Below are 17493 nucleotides of genomic sequence, written 5' to 3'. Positions count from 1 at the left end.
CTTTTCTCAGTTCACACTTTTCCTGAGTTTGTGCTTTCTTTCCAATATTTAGATAGGTTAGGAGAGTCCATTTGATTTGAGTTATACATCATTTTAAAGCTTAAAGTCTGTTCTTTCAGAATATGGTCTTAACTAAAAATTCATGTCTGGCGACTTTGTTTGTTTTGAGGTGCAGGGTCACATATAGCAGCCCGTAATCAGGCTGGGTATAGAGTTGTCTCATTCATACATTCAGAGACGCAACTATGCGACCTTTGACAATTATTGTGAAGTTTGTCTGTTTTTGTTGAATGGTCTTGATTTGCATTTCACTCTGTCAATCTTTCAGGGAGACTTCCGACAAGACAACTTTAACGCCGCCATGCAGGTCTTGAGAGACGCAGGCGATGCAGCAAAAGGTGACCAGAGAGGGCGCCGTGGTGGAACAAAAGGTACGGCAATCGGATTGTGGAGTACAGCTGTGGATGGAGAAATGCACACATGCATGTCGTATTCATGTTTGATCAGCAGTAATATCACTGATAGCACCCAACTGATAAGTTTCATGAACCCCCCCCCCCCTGCAAAATATGTAACGTTATACAGTAGTCAAGCCATGGTAGCCGTATCATTTATTTTTATCTCTGTGAGAAAGTTTATTGGCAATAGAACAGATTCTTTCAGTCTTCTTGAGTGCACACTCCACAAGAAGTTAGTGATATTGTATCATTTCCAGAGACTCCAACCCCAAGCACCTTCTGATCTGGAGATTCTCCCGCCCGAAACCCCTAGCAAACGGGAGACTCCAAGTTGATGTGTGCGAAGTTCCTAGGGTTCTAGATGCTCTCTGGTGCTATCTAAGGCTTATTTTTTCAACATACGATAGCAATAAGTAAGAAATCCTTTCCACCGGGAGACACAGTGCCAGGGCAGGAGAAATCAAATCTCAAGCGGGAGAACAAGAGATTTTGCAAAAATGGGTTTTCGGCGGGAGATCTCCCGTCGAAAACGGGAGAGTTGGAGTCTCTGCATTTCTTTGACAGAGACATTATTTCTTTCAATTTGTTCCAGATCTGGATTTTTTTTTTCTGGACATATTCATCAATGTATTATTTTTTTTTTTTTTTGATCCTCTCAGGCCAGTCCAACATCTTCAAGATAGTGAAGATGGTGATGGAGAAGAGCTTCCAGCCTGTCATCGTCTTCAGCTTCAGCAAGAAGGAGTGCGAGGCGTACGGCCTGCAGGTCTCCAAGCTGGACTTCAACAGCCCGGAGGAAAAGACCCTGGTGGAGGAAGTCTTCAACAATGCCATGGACTGCCTCTCAGAGGAGGACAAGAAACTACCGCAGGTCAGAAAATCAGTCGACGTACGGTAAAAGCCTAAATTTTCCTGGCGATTTAACATTTGCGAATTGTGCATGCAGGATCAATAGTAGCGCACAAAAACATTGGCAAAAAGGGAAATAAAAATTTGCAAAAGCTCGCTCTGTCCAAGGCCAGCACACTAGCGTAAAAGCGTCAAGTGGCAACCAATACTCATCTTTTCTTTTTTTTCTGAGAGGTTTAATCTTATTTCAAGCAACGTATTGATAAAACAGGTTTTCTTTGAGAATTTGCATTACAGCTGTATCTTCTTAATGTTCGTGATACGTTTTGGTCTTTTTGTTTCTTTTTTTTTTCAGTTATGATAATGAAAAGACCATAAAGCGTGTAGATGTCTATTTGCGAAAATGTCCCATCAACTGTCATTTGTGAAAATATCAGCATTAACAGTACTTGATCTAGAAAATTCATTTTCAGCAGATAAATGAGTGGCCTGATTTGTTTTCCTTGTAGTCCAGACCTGTCCCAACATCATTAAAAGATTGTGATCAATATGTGAAGGCCGAAAAATTCTATCAGAGCAGACACAATTTGCCAGAATTCTGGGTAGAACCAACTCTGACTGTGTGTGTAAATGGGATATCAGTTTTCGACATCCTTCCCACTCTACAGGTGGAGAATGTCCTACCACTGCTGAAGAGGGGCGTCGGCATCCACCACTCCGGTCTCCTGCCAATCCTGAAGGAGACCATTGAGATCCTCTTCTCCGAGGGCCTCATCAAGGCCCTCTTTGCCACGGAGACCTTCGCCATGGGCCTCAACATGCCGGCCAGGACCGTCGTCTTCACCAACGCCCGCAAGTTTGACGGGAAGGACTTCAGATGGGTGAGTTTGTGAGGGTTGCCAGTATTCATTCTCCAGTTCATGGGAACCAGTATGTTGCAATGTAATGATACTATATGTGTTACTTTGATGCTATTTTTTTTTTTGCCTATGCACTTGGCTGCATCTTACAAGGCTCTTGACATAGGTATTTCGTTAATGCAAACACAAATATTGCCTTAAAGATATCAGACAAAACACCTTTGTATGAATAATGCCGTGAACTCCACTCCACGTAAAGGCCTCAGTGATACAATAAGGATTATCACAACTTGGTTATTTCTCTTTATTAGTGGATAGTTTCTGAAAATGTGTGCCAATCAGGAAGAACAAAGTCAGGCCCAAAAGTGTGCCTATTGGCAAATAAGGCACAAAAAGGGCAACTGCCGGTTGAGAAAGATAAGGCAGTTAACATCATAGGGTTAGTGGTACCTTAACGCCCTTATCTTTTTCAACCAACAAAATTAAACTTTGCTTCACTTTTAGCCTTTGTAGTGATATATTGATTTATTTGGGGAAGGGGAGGGGGGGGGTCACAGAATGATTTACAGTCAAGTTTCTTGATGTTCTTAGAATATTTAACTCATTGCTTCTCAGTGAGTGCGTGAAAGATTGTTTTGAAGAGGCTAGGTTTAAAAAGAGAAAATTTAGAGTGATGTTGAAGCAAATTCCACCTTCATATTTGATGTAAGAGGTATGTTGAAGATGACTTCAGAACAGTGTATTTTGTAATGAGCGTAATATCCAGTTTGTACCATAATCCTTTAATATATTTCGCCAACATGTGTACAATATAACTAATGTTTCATCCTCACAGGTGACATCCGGGGAATACATTCAGATGAGTGGTAGAGCTGGTAGGCGTGGCCTGGATGACCGAGGCATCGTCATCCTCATGATAGATGAGAAGATGAGCCCAGGGGTGGGCAAGACCATCTTACAGGTCAGTGAGCATTTCGTATGTCCACCTTTCAATCTTAATGTCCTATATATTTTGGTCAACACATGCAGTAGTAGCTGTGCCACACGATCCAGTTTAAGCGCATGGCGGCGTGATGTCATTGTTTTCTGAAAAACACCAAGTATATCATGGTTACTTTTTATATGCCAAAGCTCCATGGAAAATGAATGAATGGATGGATGGATGAATGAACAAACAAATGAATGGAGGAAGGGCGAACAAATGACTTTTTTTTTTGTGTAGTTCCGTTTCAAACTTACAAGATTCCGACAATGCAATCTTACTTCATTAAAGAACAGTAACACGTTCGAATAAATGTCATGTTAAATCACAAAGGAGGAGACCAATAATTGTATACAATGGGCATGAAAATGATCATCCCATTCATTCTATTCATAGAGTGGATGTTAGAATACATTGCTTCATGAAATCCCAGAAAGATAATTACAACAAGGTGTACTGTTTCATCTTTATGACCGTATCATACTCTGCCATTTTCAGATTCTTTTCTTCTATTTTTTTGTTGGTTTTTGTTTAAAATATCACAACTACCATTAAAATAGCTCCTTATGAGTAAATTTGACCTATGACCTTTAACCTCTGCAGGGTCAGGCGGATCCCCTGAACAGTGCCTTCCACCTGACGTACAACATGGTGATGAACCTGCTGAGGGTGGAGGGGATCAACCCAGAGTACATGCTGGAGAGGTCCTTCTTCCAGTTCCAGAACTACACCGCCATCCCCGAACTCTTTGAAAGTGGGTCCAGAATCCGACCTCTGCCTTGTAATTTGTAGTCCGTAAGGCCAAAAAAAAAATTGTTGTATTGGCGTAACCCGCCCGACCCTAAAAATTCCGCCGACCGTATGTTTTTTTATTATTTTTTTTGCTATCGATATCAAGTATCTTCTTGACTGCGATCGTGATCGCAAAAAACCCGGAAGTGGAAAGGGCTCTGGGGATATCGGATGTACGAGGGAGAGATCTCGCTAGCGCCGGCGCCTCGCATAGCCTCGCTTGATCAGTACGTCATCTGTTTCCAACACGGACGCGTACTCTATCAAGATTTATATAGTGTATACTTAGCATTTAGACTGCAATGTATTGTGCACAGTTTTGCCATAGGTTTCTTGTGTGGAGAACTTACATGAATCTGTACATGTGGGACTGTAATAGAGATCGCCGTGTGCTTTGAAAAGATCGTACATATGGGTCAATTTGCATCTATCTTATCTAAGTCAAAATAGTAAAATATGAAGTGAAAAGGGATTTCAACATCTTTAAATTCTGTGAAGGGGTATAATTCGAGTAATATCGGCCTCATAAATGATTTGTAGAATAGATGAACACAGCACATACGGTGCAGCAGCTGTAACTGTTTACTGAGCACGAGTTATACACGTAAAATGCAGGTAGAAAAAAAAAAAAAATCCGCCCGACCGACCCTATTTGAAAATCTCATGTTACGCCAATACAACCTTCTTTTTTTTTGGCCTAATCTACTATAAAGAGTTCAAAGTATGAATGCTGTGTAAGTAGCAGAATAGTGTCAGAAGAGTGGATTTCTCGTGTGAGATAACATCTAATCATTTCAGCACTGTTTTGATCTGTGCATTCTCAGTCTAGGGTGGATGCCAATTCAAATTATCTGTTTGCAAGTTTACGGTTTGTGTACCTCTACACCAACAGCATTCAAAAATTATATGAGTCTTTGGCTGTAGACATTTTAATAATGCCAAGTTACTAAAAATGATTACAGATGCAGTTGTTGAAGCTGTTTATATTTTGCTGGTAAGTCCCTATTTAAACTGTGCAGCTGTTTGTTTGTTTGTTTGTTTGTTTGTTTGCTTGTTTGTTAGTTGTTTTTTTTCATTGGTAGGTGCATTATTTGAATGCATGCTGCATACATTCATGATTGGATTGGCTTTATGCTCTGTGAAAAGGTCACCACCATTGTAACTCTGTATTCCTGTCTATGAAGAATGTGACGGAATAAAATATAGTCTATTGATTTACCAGAAGACTCCTGAAGTGGCTCTTTTTGAAATAATTGCTCTCTGCCCCTGTCTATGTTCACTCTTTTTAGGACATAACAGTTTGATAATGGTAGTTGCAGTACTGTAAAAGTGGAAATTTTCTCGGTGTTGAAATTTTTGCGCATTACGTGCAACCAGAAACTAGCATGAAAATAAAAGCACACGAATATTTTTGCTTGCCATATGTTCCTGTACTTGGTGTCTTGATTCCGTGGAATTAGAAACATGCGAAACTCTTCTTACCCGGCCAAGCGCGAAAAATTAGTCGCGCGAAATATCCACTTTTACAGTATATGAATCATGTGGTAAATATATAGACTCTTTAATGATGATATACCATCTTGTTCATGAGTCTAGCTTTCTTCCATTGTATTCTGCAACATCTTCCAGAGCTGCGTAAGTTGGAAGAGGAGTACAACGCCATGGCGATTCCCCAGGAGGACAGCATTGAGTCATACTACAAGATTCGGCAGCAGCTGAGGAAGCTTGCCGGAGAGATCCGAGAATTCATCACCCGACCCAAGTACTGTCTGCCGTTCATGCAGCCGGGCAGGATGGTCAAGGTGAGAGATAAAAACAACAAAAACTGCATACTGTAACTGCAAAAATATTCTCAGTACCTTGGTATGTTAAAGGGATGGTACAGTAGTGGTTGAGATGAGGATTCAGCCTTTAATGTTTTGCGAGATATTTAGAAACCACTCTGTGAAATGTTTAGAGAGCATACAATTCTAAGGGGAATCTAAAGTTTATTAGATGAAAATTGATTTTGAAATGACTGAGATATCCCAAAACATGGTAAAATAAAGAGAGCCTAATAAAAGTCGTGGCTTGTTGCATTTTATTAGCATCATTTTTTTTTTTTTTTTGAATTACATGTTCTTTCATATTTCATAAGAGGTTTCTCATTATCTCACAAACACACACACAAAACAATTGGAAACCTGCACCCCCATCTAAACCAAAACAGTTCCATCCCTTTAATGTTCACATATTTTGGGCTTCTGTTGGCTAGTGCGAATTCTATAAGCAGTGTGAAAATGTCTTCATGCTTATACAAGTTTACTTTTAGCACACACTCTCGCACATGCAGACACCCACATGTACATACACACATGCTCATACCGTGATACCACTGTCATTATCAATACTCCCGGCTGAAATATATGCATCTTATCTCTTTTGGTATCTCCCTTTGTTGCAGGTGAAGAATGGAGAGGATGACTTTGGTTGGGGCGTGGTCATAAATTTCCAGAGGAAGGCCAACCAGAAGGCCAGCAACGCCAGCAAAGATGCCCCTCTCTACGTCGCAGAGGTCCTCCTGAGCTGCTCCCAGGAGAGCATCAAGAATGCAGCGTCTGAGGCGGCCCGGCCGGCCAAGGCAGGAGAGAAAGGGGAGATGACGGTGAGTGGGGCGAGTGCATCATGGGTGCTTGGTAGTGGATAAGCAGGTTGTAAGCTAGTAGTAAATTGATAGCAAGCTGGTTGTGACCCGGTAAATTAGTAGTAAGCCGATAGTAAAGTGGTAGTACACCGATTGTGATCTGGTAGCAAGCTGGTAGTAAGTTGGTAGTAAGCTGATTATGATTTGGTAGTAAGCTGGTAATAAATTGGTTGTAATCTGGTAATAAAATGGTGGTAAGCTGATAGTAACTTGGTAGTAAGCTGGTAGTAATTTGGTAGTAGGCTGGTAGTAAGGTGGTTGTAGGATGTTGGTAAGCTGGTAGAAAGTTATTAGTAAATTGGTAGTAAGCTGGTGTTAAGTTTGTGGTAAGGTGTTGATAAAGTGGTAGAAAGCTGGTAGTTCAGTGGTAGTGAATGGTAGAGAATCATTAGCTTGGTGACAGCTTGTAATGAGCTTGTAATCAGTTGGCTCAGAAGTAATGAATATTTCTTTTACCCAGGAGGTAAACTAATGTTGATTTTCTCCAACCAAGTGCATAAACACCTCCATGAAAGTACATAAGTCAGTCTCGACCTCACCCAAAGGAATATAAAAGGAATCAATATTCCTCGGATGTTGAGATAGCAAACATCACTTTTGTGACTTATGATAAAGTTACCAGGTAGTCAAGGTTAAAAGTGATCAGTTATTAAATGTGTTGAAAGACAGTGTTTATTATCTGCAAACCCATACCTAGTGTCACTCGGTGATTTTAAATCTCTGTAACTGTCATGCTATGTTAGATAACTACCATTTCTGTGGCTAATTACAATCTTGCATATGAATGGGCTGTTAAAAAGGGAAAAAAAGATAACTTACAGAGGTGAGTTATTGTTTGGATGACAGAGTTCTCTTAAAAGATAAGCATACTACAAAAGATTGCACTGCATTTCTTGAAACTATATTTCATGACCAGGTGGTTCCCGTCCTGCTGAATCTTTTGACGGACATCAGCAGCGTCCGGCTGTACCTGCCCAAGGATCTCCGGCCAGTGGACAACAGGCAAAGCGTGGGCAAGTCAATACAGGTATGTTTATCCCCATGCAGCTGTCTTCATTACTCTCCACTAACAAGTGAAGTGAAATTTTGAAGTTATGGTAACTTCTTTAAGCATCTTTGATGCAATAGCAAAGAATCTCAGTACAAGTCAGTAGATGATTTCTTGTGAAAGTGTGTTTTTTGTTTTTCTCTGCTACTTTTGTCTTTACTAGAGAATGACAATAGCTGATAGGCACCGATAGTGTATAGTGAAATATACTCCCTGTATTTACTATGGGATCACATTAATGAATGAACTGCAGGACAAAATAACTGGAACCACCAGCATTGGGCTTGTAGGATGTCAAATCTTGAACCTTGTGTTCCACTATTGGTCAAATGTACAGAATCAATGTCCACTGATTGTTTATTTACAGACTTACATATATATATATATGTATATATATATAATTTATTTATTTATTTATTAATTTATTCATTTATTTGTATGTTTATTCATTCATTCATCCATTCATCCATCCTTTCATTCATTTATTCACTCATTCATTCACTCATTCATTCATTCATCCATCCATCCATCCATTCATTCATCCGTCCATCCATCCATCTACCTATCCATCCATCCAACCATCCATCCATCTATTGGAAGTAATTGTTATTTTATGTGTTTCCATTGATTTCCAGGAAGTCCAGAGGAGATTCCCAGATGGTCTGCCACTCCTGGATCCAGTGGAAGACATGGGTATCAAGGATGACAGTCTCAAGAAGGTGGTAGAGGTCAGTCACCACGGCAACAAAACTTCATAGTGATGATACTCTATGGAAGTCAACCCCAGCTCTCATGAGATGGCTGATGTTGCAATCCAATTACATGTATTTCTTCTGCTTGCTCAGTGTCCATCTATATACCTTGAAGGCGATCACACATTACAAAAGAGTTGAAGTCTCTCAGTCCTGTAGGTGATATGTTTATGCACAATATTAATAGCATTGTAAGATTGTGGTCTGGAAAGAGTTAATCAATGTCATTGGAAGAAGCTTGCACAACTTTTAATGGTACTTCGCTCTTTGTGAAATATGATGGTTTCAGATCCTATCCAAAAGGCTTGAATTGATCCCCATTAGTGCATACTCAAGTGATTTATTGTGCAATATGATGCACTTGATTCCACACGTTCTTTACAGAGCCAGAAATCAGAATTTGGATTCATTTATTGAGAGGTTTCAGAGAAATATGATATCAAATGCATTTTACAGGCTCTCCAAATGCAGTTTCGATGAGATGTTGACAACACAAATCTGGTGTTTTATGTGAATATGCTTAACCCCTTCTACATGTATTCCCCACAGAAAGTTGAGGCCTTTGAAGAGCGCATGTACCTGCATCCTTTGCACAATGACCCGGAGCTGCAGAAACTCTACGGCCTCTATGAGAAGAAGGCACAGGTGGGTCTAGTTTGTTATCACTATAGGCAGAACACTATGAGCTTGGTTTCTGACATTCTGAAATTTATCCTGACTGGCATACTTACACTGACCTGAAGGCTAGAAGTTGTTTCTTCACAATTTTTTCAAAGTTACAGTGGGTAGCTAGAGACTCTGAGCAAAGTCCCTTTTTACTGGGATTATCATAATCTTGAAAGTTATTTTCCCAGGTGTTTGTCCCCCCCCCCCCCTTCCTTAGATTTCATCTTGAGTCTCAAGATTCCCTTAGTGTTCTTGTATCAATACTATTGAACATACATATTTTTTTTGTGTGTGGGCATGAAAATCACTTTTCAATTAGCCTGTGATGTCAAAATGTTAAACAGAGTAGTGCTTTGACTATAACTTCATAGTCTGTGAAAATGTCTACATTGAAATGTATGATATTAGGCACAAATCCATGAACAACATGAAGTTGCTGACATTAACAGCTTATTTTTATTTTGCTATCCCACAAAAAGTGGTAAATTTTGCATGGCATTGTCAAGGTAATGTCTGTGGTAATATTTGTGTTAGATTAAAATCGTTGTGTCATGAATTAAGACTCTGATAGAGAAATAAAAGTTTTGGACTTTTAATGCGAACAATAAGTCTTTTTTTTTTTCTTTTTGACATGTCTTTTATTGCAACTGATTGACAGATTGCCCTTCATCAATATAAGTATAATTGTAGGCACCAATTATTCAGTGTTTTAGTAGTAGCCATGATAAATCTGAGTATGTATGCCCATGATTTTTATCATGGCTACTACTAAAATACTGAATAGTTGGTCTTCACTTACGTCAATGAAGGGCAATTTGTCAATCAGATGCAATAAAAACAACTCAACGCAAGATTCATTAATTTGAATAACAAGTCTTGTTGCTACTCCATGTGAATCTGGCAGCTTGCACAGCAAATCGTCGAGGCAAAGCGAGAGCTGAAGAAGGCACGGAATGTGATCCAGATGGACGAACTCAAGTGCCGCAAGAGAGTGATCCGGAGGATGGGATTTGCGACGTCAGCTGATGTCATTGAGACCAAGGGTAGAGTGGCGTGTGAGATCAGCAGGTAATATGATGTTTCCTACATCCTCAGATCTTATTCAAAGCACTTTACCTGTTTGCCTGTTCACAGCACGTTTTAATTGTGTTAGGGTCAGGTCTGTTTGACTTGAACATGACAGTATCATTATATTTTATGATAGTCTTTATTAATTTATTGGAAAGATACTGTATATGCCATATATTTAGCAAGTCTAATTTTTGCAAATTGGGACTTCCTGAAAATTTCGCGAGTGGTTTGACCGTTTTCTAACTGGGCTATTTGAGACCAAGTTTTTACGGGGGGGGGGGGGGGGGGGGGGGGGGGGGGGGGGGGGGGGGGAGGGTGTCAATTTGACACCCCCCATTCAGATCTCGGCGGCCCTGATCGCCGCAAAATTTTGCCTGATCATAGAGCCGGATGTTGACATGCATATGCAAATCATTACATATCTTCAGCACGGTGTACCTGGACGTCGCAAATTTGGTTTCAAAATATGTGGGAGACTTCAATGAAAAACAGTCATGAAATGACGCGGCACCATCTTTGTGCGTTGCAGAATCATGGTGCGAAATGTCGAGGGGGGGGGGTCAATTTGACACCCCCCCAATCAGTATGATGCCGCAAAAGCAGTTGATATTGTGTTTGGTGCCGTTCTTTCAGTGCGGATGAGCTGGTCCTGACGGAGATGATCTTCAATGGTCTGTTTAACCCTCTGACCGCCGAGGAATGTGTGACCCTTCTCAGCTGCTTTGTGTTTGAAGAAAAGAGCAAGGAGACGCCAAAACTCACCAGCCAGGTCTCAACGGCTCTCAGGCAACTCCAGGTGAGAGGGGCCACAGCCATTCCGAATCTAAACCCTGTTCCATACTGAATTCAGAAATCCCCATACAATTGATACACAGGCCATCAGATTTCCCGTATAGAATGGGTCGAGACATATAAGAATAGTGTCAGTCTTTGTGTATCTTACACAACTCATGGTCATTATCAAACTTAAAATAACCCTTCTTTCAAATCATATGCTTACTTTTTGTGTATGTGTCTTTGTTCAGTATAGACTTGATTTAGTTTCAAGCTATCATTATTTGCAATTTATTAATCTTTGGTGAAGAGACATTGGCTGGTATCTCGTAAGATTTGGTATATGGGAAGTGACTGTGCATGAAAACATTGTAATCTCGTGCAAACAAGTGAAGATTGTTAGTTGGTATCATTGAATTATAGTTGATAATGCCTATTGGAGAGGTTGCAGAGACCATCTTTTATGTAAATAATGCAGAGAATAAAATTTGGGTTAACTTGTAGGGAGGAATGCTGAATTTCTATTCCAATGACTGTAACCACTCTAACTACGCGCATGTCATATGATAAGAAGAAGAAGATTCCAATGATGTACTCCTATTCCAATGCTGAATTCCTGTCCCCCCAAAAAACTGACCACTGTCCACCATGTTGGTCCTTTCCTCAGGACACGGCCAGAAGGATAGCCAAGGTGAGTGCGGAGGCCAAGCTGGACATCGACGAGGAGGACTACGTGATGTCCTTCAAGTCTACCCTCATGGAGGTCGTCTATGCCTGGGCCTCAGGCTCCTCCTTCTCACAGATCTGCAAGATGACCGACACATTTGAAGGTACAGGGCGACAACGGCTGAACCACGCGATTGGCAACAGATGACCACATTTGATTTGAGTTGATTGGAATAGATATGTACTTTGCTAATTACTGAAAACATTACCAAATTCAGGTGCTTTGTTTCTGGTTGGTTTTCCAATGCCAAACGTAGACATTTGTCATTAAAGCTCGTAAAATGAGTGTTGGAAAGTGTATGATGTCCATAGTGTGCTGAATGTCTTCAGGACAATGACTTGTCTTGTTTATGCACAGAATGTAATTGTAAGCCCATCGTTTCATGAACTTGATGATTTAAAATTTGAAAAAAAAACTCCTGTAGATTGCTATAATGGCTGCCTAATAGAATCGCTTGATCTTGTGGCAAGTACATGTATTCCAGAATAGGATGATGGCTGCGTTCCAAAAGTCTGCAAATGAAAGAATTCAATTGAGGAATCAAAGTCACATTCATGCCCACCTAAATTGATTAACCCTGTTATTGTAAGTGTCGGGAATTGACGGTGTGAATAATCCCTTTCTCTCTGGTACAGGAAGTATAATCCGTTGCATGCGACGTCTTGAAGAGCTGATTAAGGAGATGTGTCATGCTGCCAAGGCTATCGGCAACACAGAGTTGGAGAACAAATTTGCAGAAGGTTTGTGAGCTCTTCTCTGATATTTCTAATGTTCTTACGCAGGAAAATATAACCGAGAACATGTGTGCACAGTACAGACAACAGTTTGAATTATATATGTTTCCAATTGACTTCACAGGGGTGGTAATTTTGATATCAAGAACTTTTTTTTTCCTGCCAGGAAAGTGCTCAACTTTATTATAGTGATTTCAGAAGCTTGTACTGATTCAGTTTATGTACATTGTATATATTAACTTGAATTTGTAAATGAATAATAGTAGGCTTTTAATCAGGATTAGTAAATACAAGATGAGATTGTGATATTTCATTCATCCATATCAGCTTATCAGTTTTCTTCTATAGAAAGGATGTAATGTAGCAGGGGGCACACATGTAGTGAGTCTTGAGTCTACATTTTTATGAGATAACTGCTATCAAACATTAATATATGAATGTACAGTGAAAACTTGGATAGTTATGATGTTCTTTTGCTATTAAAGGAAGTATATTTGACATTAAAAGTACTCTGCCGGTCTTATATGCAGACAGCACTATGCTAATGGTGGTCGCATATTTTTACACAAAGACTCTGTTCGGTATTTATAAGTAGTTTATAAGTATTTATAGTTTTGTGAAACAAGTATGGATATGATGAGAGCTTGTGTTTTAGATCAGTGCCAGTGATCGAATTGTGTGCTATTTATTCCCCTCCCTCTCCCCTCTGTATACTGTACAGGTATTGTGAAGATTAAGCGGGACATAGTCTTCGCTGCCAGTCTCTATCTGTGAGATCGATGGGAGAATCTGTATGGATTCCTATCTGATTTAAACAAGTACTCAATGTGGAGACTGGACAAGCTCACCTTCACTTGACTGAACTGTTTTAACTGTGGTACATGGACCAGAGCTGATCTGTGTTAGCCAAATGGAGTGTACCTGCGGACCATGAAGCTTGACGTACTCATATGGACCACAGAGGGAGACATTCGCTTTCAGAGTTGTGGAGAAAGGTGACAGCATGGCAGTGATTTTGACTGTGGAAGTTGTCAGGTGGTCAAAACAACAATCCTTGACATCTACAGACACAAGTTCTCATCCCATCACGTTTTTCATCTGGAAGGATAGTGTGTGACAACACCCAAAAGGAGTGATTTAATGAGATGTGGAAGCTTCAAGGACAGAGCGAAAACCCCCTACTCACCAACTTTGTTTATGTTTTTTTTTAATGATAAAGAGGCAGTTATTCTCGATGTCATTTGAGGAAAGATGAAGTGTAAAGCTGAAGTAACATGCAGAGCAAGTGTAACATTATTTATACCCTGCTCCCAAGCAAGCTGTCAGTGTAACACACCATAGATGTACATACTTTGTAACTATATGAAATATGAACGGGGAGTTTTTTTCGCGCGTTATTTTCAAGTACCGGTACACAACTGTTGACACTCCAAAACATCTCATTCATGATTGAATATACTGGCAATGGAATCCCAGTGGGTTTCTGCCAACCAGTTGTACCAAGGTAATTTTGAAGTGACAAGGTCATGTGAGGCGTGTGGCATGGCAGCCAGCGCTACCCTGACTGGTAACAATCATAAGCAGTAAACTGTCATAGCTGGGAGTGCTGTTGTACAAGGAGTCAACCGTATATGTGGTAAAGGTAACGGGAGAGATGCTATTGGTATGGTATCCCATTTGCATGGCACCTTCATAGTAATTTTAGCACTTTCTATATCAGGCTATGCGTAAGGCAGCAATATCAAGTGGGATTGGTCAATACCACTACAAAATGGTCATTACCACTTCTTATCAATTCATATCATACAATTCAGGCAAAACAGCAAGCCTACACTTTACTGATAGGTTCTGTAGCGTTAATCAGGAGGTCCTGTGATCTGCAGATGTAGCAAGTCTTAGCATGTGACTACATGGAGAACTATTTTTCTAAATGCATTTTCATGCTAGTGGTGTTCTTGGAATTGTAGAAGGGGGAAAAGAATTGATTTCCATATTGGAAGTTCCTAGTGTTTGTTTTTCCCATGTTAAATGTGTAATGTCACCTACCAAATGATCAAGCTTTTGAGTGTTTTTGCATCTCAAGTGTTTCCTGTATGGGATCATGTTTAGATAGTGTTTTATACTGCTTTCATATTTCCATTTTTCTTATATTGATAATGAAGCAAAAATTTCACATCAGGTTTCCCTTTGCCTTCATAAAGTAGTGCCAAAGGCATAATTGCGCTACTGTATGCCTTACAGGGGAGGGGGCTTTTGTGTTATTGCAACAATGCAACCCTGACCAGAAATCATGATATAAAAGTGTCTCATACTCATCCCAAAATGTTGTATTGTTGGAGGTTCCCTTGACAGTCTGACTGCAAGCCATTACTGTATGAAAAGATGACTTTGTGACTGAACTGGATCCATGACATTTGCTCCTGCTGCAATTGCTCCCATGAAATATCTACACAGTAAAGCCAAGCATGAATTTAAACCTACAAACATAACCCTAATCCTAATCCTCATATCGAACTAAACCTTAAATCCTATCACAACCTTAGCCCTATGTCCTATGTCTTAAAAATAAGACCAGAGCAATTGTTGGCCTTATCGTGAAATTTGTCTCCAGAGACAAATTTCCATAGCCGGACAACTCTGCCTGTGGCAGGTCCTGTTATTATGCTGTGAGAGAGTGACTCATACAATCATAGAAGTCTAGTTGATCGCTAGGGATTGTGCGTGATCCATGACTGGCTCCAGTCACAATGTTTCAAGTTGCTCATTCCTTGCGCAATCTCTAGCATGATAATTGAGCATGTATAATATTTCAGGTCAGCTGTTAGACAGTTTCCTTGATCACTGTACACTAAGTAAGTCATGGATTGTGATGTGATTCGTCTATATTGAATTGGAAAATGTTCTAAAAGGGGCAGAGTGCACTACTGGGATACTGCTCTGTGTTTTGCCGATATATTGTAATCGATGTAGCATCGTGAAACATCGCGTAGCAACCTGGACCGGGTAAGCTCTAGCATTATATTACTTCTGGCATAGCTTTTGGGCTAATATTTCGCAGTTGTATGCACAAACAAAGATCGTACAATAAATATAAACTAACTTTAGGTATTTATTAGTTTACTCGAGGATTGAGACAAATTACACTAGACATAACAACTCTCCCTTGTCTTACCTCTGTCTGAGGTCCCGCATTGAGAAATACGCATGTATTTCCTGTGTAGCTCGTCATAGTCTAGTTGCAACTGCTGATGTTGCTGCCTAAGGATATTGAGTTCCTCTCTGGCAGCGCACTACTGTGTATATGGTGGTACAGACATCTTTATCACTCAGGTACCTCAGGTAACTAAAAGCCAGCTGGTCAGGCTGGACATGTGATGTCTGCTGAACCCTTTGAACAGGAGGCGTTTGGTGAAACGGAAGTGGCTGTTCCGGACTTTTACTGCAGAGAACAAACTAAATTGTACGAAAGAGGAAATAAATGTTTCCTCTTTGTTCTTTGCACATAGATCAAGATGAATTCCTCTCTGGTTGGCCTCTGCAACTATCCTGCCTGTGATTTTATTCCCAATGACAATGACAATGTTTTTTTGTTTGTTTGTTTGTTTGTTTTTTCCCCATGTCACCCAAATATAGGGTATCAGAGAAAATAAAATCAAACACAGTGTAATAACACATATTGAGAAAGAAAAAGATACAATTTACAACTGTTTACACTATTTACAAACCAACAGTGAAAAGAACAATATATAAGATACATATGTGGTAATCGGTGAAATCTTAAATGAAGTGTGGTTGATAAATCGATTAAAATGTGCCGACGGGTTTAAGAGGATAATCTGTAGATTATATTGTTCAAAATTTCTGCTAGACAATACATTTATCAGCATAATTATGATAATTTCAATCTGTACTGGGTTCAAGAGACTTACAATATGAGATTGATTTAGAATACGTGAAAATAAAACAGGCTAACTACTTTAAATATATACACACACAAAAAAGAATAATTCAAAAAGCTATTCGAAACACAACTGTACAGTGTATATATACATTTATAAAATAACAGAATTAAATTATCAAAGAATGGCCAATATTAAAGTTTTATGTTAAGTGGAGTTTCATTATTTCTATAAAATTATTTCTGATAAACATCATGTTGTTATAAAAGTTTTAGGATATTAATAGTAATAACAATATAGTAATACCATAGCAATAGAGGTACATGTACTCATTGTAGATTTTGACAAACACCCTTTCACACATTGTAAGAAATACTACCAAGCTATCAGAAGGAACTTGTCTATGAGAGATCCAAAATCTGATGTGACTGAAGTAGAGTATGCTTTGTAAAAATTGGGAGGTGTCATCGAGTTGTCTTAGCCTGTCTTGGTCTCACACAAACATAATAACATCGGGAAAGTGCAGCTTACCTACCTGAAAACTTCACCCGCCGAAAACAATGTATCCTCGCCGAACAGTAGTTCGCGCACTCCTCGCCAGCGTTTCATTTTTCGACGGAGAGTTTGCCATCTTATGGAGTGAACGATCTTAGGCGCAAAAAAAAAAATCAGCATTTACAGTTCTGCAGCCTTATATCTGATTTTTAGGTCTACAAATCAATTGCTGGGTATCCCTGGTAGTTTGAATGGCTTCTGTCATCCCAGTTAATGAGTAATTTGAAATCACTTATTGGATGAAGACGAGGTTAGGAGGAAGTTTGACTTGGAGTATGGACTTCCTGTCCGTTCTGACAGTTTGTTTCTTGTCTTAGCAGGAAGGACTAAGTAACCTTCAGGATGCCAAAGTCTTACTGGCTCTTTATGCGGTTGTTCGCATTTTCTTGCTGTTACCCTTGTGTGAGAGTTGACCCTTTTGGTATGACATTCTGCGGTGGCTGCTGTCATTGTCATCACCTTCGGCGGTGAGAAATGAGGGGCGACATCTCGTGCGTGAGCTGTCGCAGTTTGTACTGCCAGCTTCGTCGAAACCCACCAATGATGGTGATGCCGGGGTAGATACTGCGCCATTAAATGAGAAAATAACCAGAGACTCGAGGTACTTAGTGGTGAGGTGAGATCGAAAAACTTCTGTATGACA

At 39.9% G+C, this 17493-nt stretch overlaps 1 protein-coding gene across 1 annotated transcript in view; it reads left to right on the top strand.

Annotated features, from left to right (window-relative positions):
• Positions 1-13170, top strand: part of LOC139722955 (exosome RNA helicase MTR4-like) — a 34514-nt gene extending 21344 nt beyond the window's left edge. Inside the window, exons 9-23 of the mRNA XM_071634237.1 lie at positions 329-431; positions 1118-1329; positions 1976-2188; positions 3003-3128; positions 3753-3903; positions 5571-5743; positions 6385-6585; positions 7541-7651; positions 8308-8400; positions 8974-9069; positions 9995-10158; positions 10795-10957; positions 11603-11765; positions 12298-12402; positions 13118-13170. Coding sequence (XP_071490338.1) covers positions 329-431; positions 1118-1329; positions 1976-2188; positions 3003-3128; positions 3753-3903; positions 5571-5743; positions 6385-6585; positions 7541-7651; positions 8308-8400; positions 8974-9069; positions 9995-10158; positions 10795-10957; positions 11603-11765; positions 12298-12402; positions 13118-13170 — 2127 coding nt within the window. The remainder of the gene's footprint in view (positions 1-328; positions 432-1117; positions 1330-1975; positions 2189-3002; positions 3129-3752; positions 3904-5570; positions 5744-6384; positions 6586-7540; positions 7652-8307; positions 8401-8973; positions 9070-9994; positions 10159-10794; positions 10958-11602; positions 11766-12297; positions 12403-13117) is intronic.
• The last annotated feature ends 4323 nt before the right edge of the window (positions 13171-17493 follow it).

Source organism: Diadema antillarum, unplaced genomic scaffold, assembly GCF_040938485.1.
Source record: "Diadema antillarum isolate AM-2024a unplaced genomic scaffold, OU_Dant_1.0 scf00000178, whole genome shotgun sequence".
NCBI lineage: Eukaryota > Metazoa > Echinodermata > Echinoidea > Diadematoida > Diadematidae > Diadema > Diadema antillarum.
This window is presented reverse-complemented; position numbering and strand designations above follow the sequence as displayed.